The sequence below is a fragment of the Cataglyphis hispanica genome, chromosome 1 (genome assembly GCF_021464435.1).
Source record: "Cataglyphis hispanica isolate Lineage 1 chromosome 1, ULB_Chis1_1.0, whole genome shotgun sequence".
Classification (NCBI taxonomy): Eukaryota; Metazoa; Arthropoda; class Insecta; order Hymenoptera; family Formicidae; genus Cataglyphis; species Cataglyphis hispanica.
This window is the reverse complement of record NC_065954.1, coordinates 9,491,909-9,505,840: the sequence shown is the minus strand read 5'-3', so window position 1 is coordinate 9,505,840 and position 13,932 is coordinate 9,491,909. Positions and strand designations below refer to the sequence as shown.

The 13,932-nt window shown below is 29.9% G+C and overlaps 1 protein-coding gene across 3 annotated transcripts in view; it reads right to left on the bottom strand.

Moving 5' to 3' along the window:
* LOC126849659 (serine/threonine-protein phosphatase 2A regulatory subunit B'' subunit alpha) overlaps nucleotides 1–13,932 on the bottom strand; it is a 99,173-nt gene that overhangs the window by 13,305 nt on the left and 71,936 nt on the right. For all 3 annotated transcript variants that reach the window (XM_050591713.1, XM_050591704.1, XM_050591722.1), the window contains exons 6-10: nucleotides 9,367–9,544; nucleotides 8,724–8,967; nucleotides 8,450–8,627; nucleotides 8,234–8,360; nucleotides 7,897–8,070 (exon numbers count right to left, since the gene is read on the bottom strand). In XM_050591713.1, coding sequence (XP_050447670.1) covers nucleotides 7,897–8,070; nucleotides 8,234–8,360; nucleotides 8,450–8,627; nucleotides 8,724–8,967; nucleotides 9,367–9,544 — 901 coding nt within the window. The remainder of the gene's footprint in view (nucleotides 1–7,896; nucleotides 8,071–8,233; nucleotides 8,361–8,449; nucleotides 8,628–8,723; nucleotides 8,968–9,366; nucleotides 9,545–13,932) is intronic.

The window sequence follows — 13,932 nt, the reverse complement described above, 5'->3', positions numbered from 1 at the left end:
ATAGGTACGATACGAATACCTTATGTATATGTTTATATGAACTTTTTCTTTTATTTTTGTATCCTGAATCCCCCATTGCAATATTTCCCACTTTTTAAGATACACCCTGTATATATGAAAGCATATGCTTCACTCGTTCTCTTTTCCGACGTACAGAACGTACCCTAGAGTAAAGAAGTGCAATAAAGTATCTCCATGAAGAGAATCGTCAGTTTATTCTCCAAACTCTTTTAACATCCTATTTCAATTTCTTATAAAACCGCAACAGTAATTAATGCATAATTAATTTATTATAGATTAATTTAATAAGCAATGAGTTTATATTAATGTAGCAAAATAAGTCTTGGAATTCTCTCAAAAATATCAAAATCACATTTAATACATATTTTTATTAATTGACTTCATATAAAATAGATAATAAAATAATAAAATTATATCGAAGCATTTCTATAGCGTCTTTTGTGTATTTGTAATTACTCACAACTCTTAATTCTGAAAATGTGAATGTTTATTTATATTTTATATGAATGTAATTAATGCATAATTAATATTTTTAAATCACTTACAAATGGCTAAGCAATGAGTTGCATGTTCATATTATTATAACAAAACAAATTTTATAAGAATTATCAAAATTATTTTTATCAAAATTATTACATATATAGTTGAATTAAAAACATTTGAATTAGAGCCTAAGAAAATAGAAATGTTAAATTTATTAATTTTCATCACATTAATCAAAGAAGAGAAATAAAGCAATAATTTTGTTTTTAAATTATATAATAAAAGTTATTTTCTTATTCTAAATAAAGACAAGATTTAACTTATTTAACTTTTTTACCATAATAGTTAAACTTATCTTTTTAATGCAATGAGAAATGTGAACATGGAAATTCATAGCTTATTCATATAGAGTCTTTTGCAATATAATGTTATCAGAGAGCATTAGAATATCTGTCATCGACAAAAAGAATTCAAATTTGAATCAAAATGAGGAAAGAGTCAATGAGTGATATCGAATTAGATTTTATTAGATTAAAAGATCTTATAAAAGTTTACATTAATTTAGCAGTTATTCCATTGAGAAAAAACAGAAGCCTACGATGCAGCTTTAAATAATGTAAAACATGTTTTGAAATGTCAATAAAATACTAAAATACTTCCTAGGAAAGGTGTTGAAAGATCCTAATCTTCTTTCACTATATTTAATAATTTTTAAAGTGAGTTTTAAATATTCTTTTATATTCTTAATTTGTATTTTACATATGAAAAATTTTAATATGTCTGTATATTGTGCGTGTCATAGAAACAATATTGAGATATAAAGGAGGATATGCAAAAGCTTATATAATCTCTCTCTCTCTCTCTTTCTCTTCATTCAAATTCAAATTCAAATTCAAAACTTAAATCCAGAAGTAAAGATATTTACTATAAAATTAATGATTTTAAAACATAAAATTACTAAAAACGCAGAAAAAATAAAGCACCTAAGTTTCTTATTTAATTGCTTACTTTTATCATCTGCTTTTATATCCTTAAATGAATTTATAATATTTTCAACTACATCTAACATTTTACATATTAGGTTTATGTTTCAATATTGTTCCTACATTTCGCACAATATATAATATAATACACGCATATTTAAATTTTCCATATGTAAAATATAAATTAATATATAAAATTTATTTTAAAAAAAGATTAAATATAGTAAATAAAAAGATTAGAATTTTTGCAATACCTTTCTTAAATAGTGCCTTAACATTTTGTAGTTGATACTTCGAAACATTTTCTAAAGTTGCATAGGCTTCTATTTTAATTACCGCAGCTTCCAAATTATTAAACTTTTATACTCTAATGAAAATTGCAATTTAACATCACTATTCAGTTCTTTCTCCTCATTTGGATTCAAATTTGAACTTCTTTTTGTCGATGACTGATATTTTAATGCTTCCCGATAACATTATATTGCAAAAAGCAGTTCCATCTGAATAAACCATTTTCATGTTCACGTTTCTCATTGCTTTAAAAATATAAGTTCAATTATTATATAAAAAAAAAATATTAAATAGATTGTCTTGTCCTTAAAGTATTTAGTCCAAGAAAATAAATAACTTTTATTACATAGTTTATGAACAAAATTATTACCTTATTTATTTTTCTACGCTTAACATTTCAGTTTCAGGCTCTAATGCTTCTTTGATTCTTTTAATTGCTTACAATTTAACTGTAAATATTATATCTTTGATAGAATTTGTTTAGTATAATAACATAAGCATGCAACTCATTGCCTAGCCATTTGTAAATGATCTAAAAATATTAATTACACATTAATTACATTTATAGATAAAATATAAATAAACACTCACGTTTCCATTAATATAAATTCATTGCTTAGCTATTTAGTAAGTTAGTTAACCTAAAAATATTAATTATGCTATTAATTGTATTCATAGACACAGTATATCTAAACCGAGCGTTTGCCTTTATTTATGAAGTGGGAGTAAAGGTTACGTAGAAAGGGATAAACTCTCTTTTCGCCCCTTGCGTTCTCTCTCACTCGTGCGTAGCATAGCAAAAGAGAGCGCTATGCTACGTGTGAGACAACGCAAAGAGCACTTAACAGAGTGTATCCTTTTCTACGGTTTAGATATACTATGTCTATGAATACAAAATTCTTTGCACCTTTATCCCCTCAACACTCGGTCTAGATATATTATGTCTATAATTGTATTTATATATAAAATACAAATTAACATCACACATATGAATGCGCGTTCACACATATAATTATCAGCTTACCGTTTTTCAAAAATATGGTCGGTCTCCAAATCTCCAAATCTCTTTGATACTTTCATAATCATTCCTTTGATGTTTTCATAATCATTTTCCAAGAATATTTATCATAAATATGTTATATATTATATGTATTAATTAATAATGCACAGATTCATTCCGGTGTAAGTATTATTCGCTCAGTTTCACTAATGTAACATTATTCAATATAACATCAATTGAAAAAATTTATATGTTTTTCATGCATTATTCCGCGTTAATGATTTCTTTTCATTTTATATCTTTTCTTCCTTGTTGCACTATTCCGGGATGTTCATAACTTTTTGTTTTATTATTCTGCGATATACTCTTATCCTATTGTCTCATAAAGCGGATTACGCGGAAGCAGAATCAGCGGCTCGCCAGTCACGGGATTATTCCGATAGAGAATAACAAAGCAGTTTCGTGATTAGCGATCCGCAGATTCCGCTTCCGCATAATCCGCTTCATAGGACAGTAGGAGATCACACTATAGCGTATTGACACACGCATACAAGCACAGATGCACCTAAGAAGTGAAAGTTTTCAGAAGCCAGTCGTTTACAAATAATAAGAAAGTGTAAAACAGTTAAATAAGTTTTAAAACTGCTGTTCATGTTACACATTTTGCCGTTACTTTTAAAAACTTTAATAAAAAAATAATAAAAAATAGTTTGCAGTAAATAGAAATAAATAAATTTTTCGATATATTAAATTAGATTAGTGTGTATATTATTTTTTGGATGTTTATTTTTATTCTTAATGCACATTATAAGTCTTTGTTTCAATAATCTCTTTTTCTTAATCATATAAATTATATTAGATTTTGTATCATCTTATCGTTATATCATTTTATTTTTGGATTAAACTTAATTTCTTTATTATAATAATCATTATAATAATTATTTTTAAAGTCATCTTAATTATTGTTAAATTTATTTACTTATCATAAATATTTAGTATATATTAGCTGCAATTAATCAGTATTTTTACACATACATTTAATTTTTTTACACATACATGTAATGATATGCAACTATACATATGTATGAGTGCGATCCGCTCGAATAATGAATTGAACGGATCATCGGCGGTTAGTTTGTCATTGGTCGGAGTTTGCAACAAAATTCCAGCGTACTGAAAACATCGAATCATCTGTGATTGGTTGCGGAGTTCAATACGCTTGATATCGCGATACGTGCTATGGGACCTTCACCTTTATAATCTTACATTATTATCACCTTTATAATCTTACATTATTATCTTGCATATGCACGCACATACACAAAATTGTCTATCAAGACATATTTACACACTCAAGCGATAATCATACATGAGCGCTGCAAAAGCGCCTTGAGGGACAAAATTGCTTTACATGTGTGCGTGTATACGTACGTAAGAATATGAATCTTATGAAAAATAAAAGTTCACAATTCTGGTAGACAATTCTTATACCTCAGGATTGACTGTACTAATCTTATTTAAACTTGTCACAATCGAAAGCTTGCATTTACATTGTATAAGAAAAGTATTACACCAAGTAGAACACAAAAATTATATATAATGATATCATTAATATATCACCATGACTTTATTTGTCTCTTAAAAGTTACTGATAAAAAATGATCTAAAAATGATCTAAAAATGAAAACAGAAAATCAATGTTATGTCAAGAATTCATCACAAAATCATCATAAATTCTTGTTATGCCAAGAATTTATCATAAAAAGTGTATCGATTGACGTCATAATGATTTGTTCTAAATTGACTTCTATTTGATGTCATCATCATCTTATTATAATTTTGTGTTCTACTTCGAAGATTTTTGATTACGGCTTTAGTTCCTGAGGTATTTTAATCGAAAGTTTAGATGTAAAACTCCAGAAAAAGCTACTTGGGTAGCACCACAGCTCCTATATATAAGCAAATCGTTGATAAGCTAGAAAGAAATTTTTTCATATACTCGGCATCGCGACGCTACTGCATCGCATAATATACTCCGTTTAGCGAGAGAATAGCCGTGAATTGGACGAAAACTCGTCCGTTTTGAGCAAGTCTCGCCCAGGTCATCGCCCAAGAACATCAAGAAAGCCCCCGAGCATGCTCGTATTTACAAATACCGAGTAGCGCGCCACGTTTTTCCTCATTTTGCTCGCTTATGCGCAGATCGTAAATGTTCTCTTGCTGGACGGAGTATAGATAAATACATAGCAAATTTTTCTCTCTTATGCATTCGTGCATTTTTTTCGGTGATTCGACGATTACACATATGCGAGAAAAATATGCTCCTTTTATCTCACTTCTTGACATACAGTAAAATAAAGTTCTATCTATATATAATATAATTATGGTATGAGACCATTGAGTAAAAAAAAATAGGAGAGAGCATTTGGTGTTAAGCGAATGGAAGTAAAACACAAAATCATAATAAGATCATGATGAAATTAAGTAGAAGTCAATTTAGAAAAATTCATTATGACGTTCGATACAATTTTTATGATGATTTTGTGATGAATTCTTGACATAACAATGATTTTTTGTTTTCATTTTTAAATCATTTTTACGTCATTTTTTATCAGTGACTATTAAAAGACGAATAAAGTCATGATGATATCCTAATGATATCATTATGATTTTTGTGGTCTACTTGGATACAAGGTGTTCCATAATTCACGGATCAGCTCTAGTATGCATATAAAGCATGTTAAATTGAGTAGAAAAGTTCTCTCCCGTTTTGCGATTTCGCAACAATTAATAAGAAATTAAATATAAGGAAAGCTCCGTTATTGAAATAATAATAAACGGGGTAAGCAGCGTAAGGAATCAGGCGCAGAACACAGAGCGCAACAACAATATATAATAGTCAAATATAAAAATAAAAAATGCATATCGACCCTTTTTTGGATTATCTTCAGCGCTAATTAAATTATAATATGAAAGTAAACGGCATAATACAATGAAAACAAACCAGAAATAATCTTGATCTGAATAATTTAATTTTTAACTGTTGACTTACTGATCAAGATCATTTCCGATTTGTTCTCGTTGTATTATGCCGTTTAGTTTCATATTATAATTTAATTAGCACTGAAGATGACCCAAAAAAGGTTGAAACGTACGCATTTTTTATTTTTATGTTTGACTATTATATATTGTTGTTGCGTTCTGTGTTCTGCGCCTGGCTCCTTACGTCGCTTATTAATACTCCGTTTATTAATAAGAAATTAATTAAAAAAGATAGGCCAATCCGCGCTTTGCACAAGCGCGCGGCGAGAACAGACGTCCTACTATAACGTCATAGAGTAAGTCCCGATTGCACACATTATCGGACAAGATTGGACAAGATAATATTTCCCGATCGGACACAGGCTCGATCGGACACAGATCCAATCGGACACAGGTCCAGTTGTTTTTGATATGAGAAATAAATTGCGCGTGAACCCAACTTCGGAAAATAAAAAAAATTCATATAAGACAACACTTAGCAATACATAGATTTGAGTTGAACTTCGCTGCGTGAAAAGTTGTAAACTCATGAAATCTCGCTTCGCGTGAAAAGTTGTAAACTCATGTGGAACCTCACTTCGCATTGAAAAGTATATGCGTAAAGGCAGTATGTTCCACCCTCTCTCTTCACTATCAAAAAATTAGACACATAAGTTTGCGTTGAATCTTGCTTTGCGTTGAAAATTGTAAACCCATGTAAAATTTCACTTCGCGTGGAAAGTTGTAAACCTATGTTAAAACTTCACTTTGCATCAAAGTGTTGCGTGGTGGCAGTGTGTTCCGCCCCTGCCTGCAGGGGAGCTTCACTATCAAAAAACTAGACACATAAGTTTGAGTTCAATCATCGTCCTATGTCCGATCGGGCCTGTGTCCGATCGGGAAATATTGTCGTGTCCGATCTGTAATGTGCGCAAACGGGACGATCCCACGTGATACTAGGTGCGTAGTGAAGCAGTGGGAGGAACGTTCTATGAAGATTATGTATGGAGCGTGTAGATCACTCCTCTCACCGCTTCACTACGCGGCTAATATCGCGTTACAGTAGGACATCTCTTCTTCTTGCGCGCTTGTTGGCGCGGATTGACCTACCTTTAATTTTTTATTAATTGTCGTGAAAATCGCAAAACAATAGAGGACTTTCTTACCCAATTTAACATGCTTCATATGCATACAAGAGATGATCCGCGAATTATGAGATACCCTATATAAGTGTGTTGGACGCTCAAAATGGCGCACACACACAAATGACATTTTTCTAATACATTTTTTTTATTTTTGTGTACTTTTTTAGGTATTTGGATAAAAATTTTGGTTTTAACTTGAATGATACATCTTGTATATACATGACGAAAATATATAAATATTGTGAATAAATATTGTATCGTAATTCATATTTTGTATAAATAGGGTTTCCTAATAAGTAAGAAGTATTGGATTCAAGACATAAAAATAAGAAAAAAAATTCATAAAAATATATGTTTGATATGACCTTGTTTCCGAGTTACAGCCTGTTTTATTTTCCAGTAGAGTTGAGATGGAATATGATTCGGAAACTTTCCGCATACAAAAGTCTGATTGCATTACCATAAAAAAATCCATATGAGATGCATGTCTACTATTTCATTGTTTGACCAATTTTCGCTGAAAATGTAGACTATTGCGTTAATAGCACTAAGGTATGATATACAAATACTTTACCTTCACTGATTGTGAGCACAACATACGAATTATATCACATAATAATATCACAAATAACACGAATTTATGTTTACAGTTTAACAAGACCTCGACTCCTTCAAATCTTGCAGATACAAATTAGCAAATAGACGATATCCAAGTATGCTATCTTAATTCTATTGGAAAATAAAACAGATTATAACTTGGAATCAAGATCATATCGGATATATGTTTATATGAACTTTTTTTCTTATTTTTGTGTCCTGAATCTGCCATTTCCCAATTATTAAGAAACATTCTATATGTAATAATCATGATTATCATCATTTTTAACAACCGAAAGTAATATCTATCATTCTGACAATAAATATTTAGGAAAATGATAAAGTAAATACGCACTTCATGACCGTCAGCATCGTGATCTCTCATCGAAGCAAAAGGATCCCTTTGCTCATGATCCAAATATTTTTCCAGATTAAAGAAGGTATCAAAGAAAATGGATGTCATTTTACATTTTTTCAAATCACTCAATGATATCTTGCCTGGTGTTACCGGGTGAATCATATCTAACATCTGAAGCATATTATGTATTTTACATTTTATTATAATGCTATATTCAATTCATACTTTTCAATACTATAGTTTCAATTCTATAGTTTTACATTTCAAAATTAAAAGTTTAAAATGTAAAACTATAGAAATATACAGATACTTTATAAACAAACTTTAATGTTACCTGACAAAGGCAATCTTCAAAAGGCAATGTTTCCAGGCCAATCGCTTCCATTCGACGTAATTGCTCTTCATAGAAGTATTCTAATTCATACATCGACAAATAACCATCGCCATCAAGATCCATGCATCTATCAATAAAAAAATGTAACAAATTTTAAAAGACTAAAAGTACAACTAAATACTATAATGTCTCACATTATTAATGTGGAATAATTACCTAAACCAATATTCAATGGCAGTGGGATGATTTTTATCTTCCTCGCTAAGAAGAAACCATACAAATTCCGTGTAACTCATCTTATCTTCTAATTGCTGTGCATTGTTACTGCTCTTTACTCTACTACCCCTCGTCACGGCACCGCTAAATATTCGTTCGATCATTCGAGCTGACAATGCTGAAGATAATTCAACAAATCAAATTGGCAAAAATTCAGTTAAAAGATACACTAACGCGTATTATATATATTCAATTGCAAAACATATTTTCTCACCATGATCATTATGTCTTGTTAGATCCATTTTATCTATGAAAAGATCATGATCGCGATCTAATTCCCAAAATTTGCAATATATTACATAAAAATGTTCATAACTAAAATAGGCTGTAACTTGATTGATATCTTCCTCATGTTCAAGTACAGCAATCACTGCTAACAAATTGCTTCTCCTTAATTCAGCTAATGAAATTTTACCACTCCAACTTCGATTTACACAATAAAATATCCTTGCAATCACCTACAATTATATTTATATACAAGTATCTGTGAATGATTGGTCTCACTTATAACTTATATGAGAATACAAAAAATTTCTTTGAAAATTGCAATCAAATTATTCTTCGAAAACAAATAAGTATTAAAATTTAATATTATTTAAATTTGAATTTGTAATCAATGTGTTGAAATATTTCAAAATTAGAATTACAATTACAATACTTTTTATTAGCTTTGGAAATTGTTTTTATTAATTAGAAAGAGTAATTTTAAATAGATATTAAACACATAATTTTAAATGGATATTGTACGAATCTATCGTTTAATTGCAATTTGATATATTCAAAAAAGTATGATTCATATTCAAAAAAATTTGATTAGATAAAAAATGAAATAAGGATATAAGCTATTTCGTACGAACCGTATGTACATAGCGAGAATGGAATTCCGTAGCTTCTTTTAAAAATGTCAATCCTGGATGCGTTTCTACTACATCTTGTACGAGTGGAATTAAATCCTCTGGAAGTATATTGTTTCGAAGTTTTCGAGTGATAATTCTGATGAATTTACTAGCTATATCGTGATGAGTAATTGTTAGGCTGCAACAAATGACATAATATACAACACATACAATATTATGTTATATACAACATTATTAAACAATTCTTTACTAATAGATAAAGAAAGATAATATTTATTCATTATTCTACATGATAAAAATATGTTAAATTCAACATTTGTTTTCCATTTTTATTGCTTTATCTTAGTTCTTTCAACATATAACAATATGTAAAAAAACGATTTATATACAAGTTGACAAATTATTTATCACAAAATCATTATTTCACATTCAGAATATATTTCTGAAATCAAATATCACACACGCGCGCACGCACGCACGCATGCACGCACGCACGCACGCACGCACGCACGCACGCACGCACGCACGCGCGCGCGCACACACACACACACACACACACACACACACACACACACACACACACACATATATATATATATATATATATTATATGATTATATATTATATATGTTATTATATACGTTAATTATATAGGGTTGCGAAATTGATAATTAAAAAATTAATAAATCATAAATCAATATTTAATACAATAAGCTTTAATTCATAATTCAAATTTGATTCATGAATTACATAGGCTTTAATTCACAAATCAATTTTGAGTCGTGAATTTTACCGGCCTTAATTCATGATTCAAATTTGATTGATGAATTACACAAGTTTTAATTCATAATTAAAATTTGATTCGTGATTTAAAGCTGGTATAAGTCACAAATCAATTTTGATTTGTGATTTAAAATCTGTATAATTTAAAAATTAAATATGATTTGTGATTTAAAGCCGATATAATTCACAAATCAACTTTGATTCGAGATTTAAAGCTGATACAATTCACAAATCAATTTTGATTTGACTTAAAATCTGTCTAATTCATGAATCAATATTGAATTCTAATTTATAGGGCTTTAATTAACAAATCAATATAAATTTGTGAATTAAAACTAAAGCAAACTATAATTACACATTTAATTATTGTATATAACTATCTATTTATTTATGTATATATTTATCTATCTATTCATCTATCTATTAATCTATCTATTAATCTATCTATTCATCTATCTATCTATCTATCCATCTATCTATCTATCTATCTATCTATCCATCAATTTATTTATCTGCCTGTCTATCTGTCTATCTATCTATCTATCTATCTGTCTATCTATCTGTCTATCTATCTATCTGTCTATCTATCTATCTGTCTGTCTATCTATCTATCTATCTGTCTATCTATCTATCTATCTATCTATTTATCTATCTATCTATCTATCTGTCTATCTATCTATCTATCTATCTGTCTTTCTATCTGTCTACCTATCTGTCTATCTATCTATCTATCTATCTATCTGTCTATCTATCTATCTATCTATCTATCTATCTGTCGTTTCTGTCTCTGTCTGTCTATCTATCTATCTGTCTATGTGTCTGCCTATCTATCTGTCTGTGTATCTATCTATCTATCTGTCTATCTATCTATCTATCTATCTATCTGTCTATCTATCTGTCTATCTATCTATCTATCTATCTATCTATCTGTCTTTCTATCTCTCTGTACGTCTGATCTGTCTGTCTGTCTGTCTGATCTGTCTGATCTGTCTATCGATCTGTCTATCTGTCTGACTATCTATCTGTCTACCTATCTGTCTATCTATCTATCTGTCTATCTATCTGTCTATCTATCTATCTATCTATCTATCTATCTATCTGTCTTTCTATCTCTCTGTCTGTCTATCTATCTATCTGTCTATGTGTCTGCCTATCTATCTGTCTGTGTATCTATCTATCTATCTGTCTATCTATCTATCTATCTATCTATCTGTCTATCTATCTATCTATCTATCTATTTATCTATCTATCGATCTATCTATCTATTTATCTATTTATCTATCTATCTATCTATCTATATATATATATATATATATATATATATATATACATGTATAGGGTATTCCAGATCATTTGGGACAATAGTGCATATAGAGCGGACCAAATTGAGTCGAAATGTCCTCTATCATTTTTTTTGTATAATGCTTCATAAAAGAATTATTGTTGAGTAAAGTCTGGTCAATCACCGATCTTTAGCCGGGCGCACATCGGTGAGCTGCGCTGAACACTCACGCACGCTACCAAGCACGCGGCTCACTAATGTGCGCCCGGCTAAAGATCAGCAATGACCAGACTGTCCCAAATGATCTGGGACACCCTGTATATATATATATATATATACAGGGTGTCCTACAAAGGTTGTGCCAACGCTCGTGAGCGAGTAGAGGACAATAAACTGAACAGAAAAGTGGTTTATCATTTTGCAATTTTTGCAAAATTATTGAAATATTAATTAAAAAAGTATTGGCGAATGAGCACGCGTTTCGCGCGGCTATCGCGCGACTAGACCAAGGGACGTACGCTTTAAGCGTGATAACGGCGGCTTTCGTAATGTCGCACGGCCACGAAAAGTGTTTGGTTTCACGTGTATCCCTCTCGTCGCGAGGCCAAATTTTAGAAATTTATTTCTATATAAATAGAATCTTTAATTTTTTATATTAAATTTTTAAATTATTTACATTTATAAAATATATAATAATATTTATTAAATATTAAGTATTATTATATTATTATATTATTATATTTATTAAATATTTAATAAAATATTATATTAATATTTATATATAAATAAATATAATGCATAAACCCAAACTGTATTATATATATATATATATATATATATATATATATATATAATGCATAAGTTCAAACTATAATAATTTTTATTATGTTATCACTAATTTATTTCACATCCATATGAAGTCCGTTTCTTATATCTGTTATTGTAAGTTATTTATGTTCGATATCCATCGGTTATCTTCTCGATATGTCAAGGATCCACTAATTTCATATTTAGATATTCTATGGATATCCATTATATATCTTAATAACATAAAACGGACATTTTATGGATATTTTCAATATCCTGAAAAGATATTTGTAAAATACTTAAAGGATATCTGTGTGCTGTCTTCTTTTACCATTTTTTTGTATATAAAAGTAACGGAGTTATTTGAAGTGTAAGAGTTAAGTAAAACACCCTGTATATATGTCAGCCTAATGGTATCATCTTATGGCCCCCTCGAAACCATACAACTTTTGTCTAAAACATTTTTGCTGAAAATGCTTCGTTGAAGAATTATCGAGGTGCGTTTTTTAAAATAGGACACCCTGTATATAAGAGTGTTCCATTTTAAACACATTTTAAAAACACTTTATACACTATTACATATATATACACACGCATATATATATATATATATATATATATATATATATGTTGTATACAAACACACACTCACACTCACACACACACAACACACACACACACACACGCCACACACGCACGCACGCACGCACGCACACACACACACGCACGCACGCATGCACGCACGCACGCACGCACATGCACGCACGCATGCATACATACAGGTACAGGGTATTCCCGGGTTAAATGGCCAAACCTGAAATATGAATTTAGAACCTTATAATAAAAAAAAATTTTTCTTTGGAAGTATGCTCGCAAACGCTTTCAAGAGATATTGATTTCTGAAGTTAGGAACGAATAATTTCGAAATAATTTAGGTTTATTCTATTTATTGGTGTATAGTAATCAAAATTTAATAATTAAATGTTTTAAAATGATGGCCTTCAGCTCGGAGACAAGCATTGCACCTATCGATGACAGAATGAGTTGCTGATTAATATTGTACATCTGTAATTTCTTCGTTTGCTTGAATTATCCTCCGTTTTAATGATTGAAGGTCATTAATAGATACGAATGGACGGAGCTTTGTTTACAGAGCAATCACAAACCTGTCAGTGACCTTCGATCTTCAAAATAAAAATAAAAAGAAACATTTCGAAATTATTCGTTCTTGTAGTTTTAAACTTCAGAAGTCAATATCTCTTGAACGAAGCATTTACGAGCATACTTCCAGAGAAAAATTTTTTCTTGTTTTAAGATCATAAATTCATATTTTAAATTTGACCATTTAACCCTGTATATATACACATACACATACACGTATATATAATATGAAAAAGGAAAAAAGCAAATAAGAATTAGCGAGATAATGTGTATATGTATATGTATATGAATATATATATACAGGGTGTCCGATAATTCGCGGATTACCCTTTAAGGGAAGGTAGAGAGTGTTATTCCGAATAGAAAAGTCCTGTACCATTTTGTGATTTTCTCAATATTTAAGAAAATATTAATTTTAAAAGATCAGCCAACGAAGTGCCGCGAAAAGCTCGCGGCGCGAAGATGCCTCCCACTGTCAATTGATACTCGGTCCGCGGTGAAGCAATGGGAGGAGCAGTTTGCGAGCATGCTTC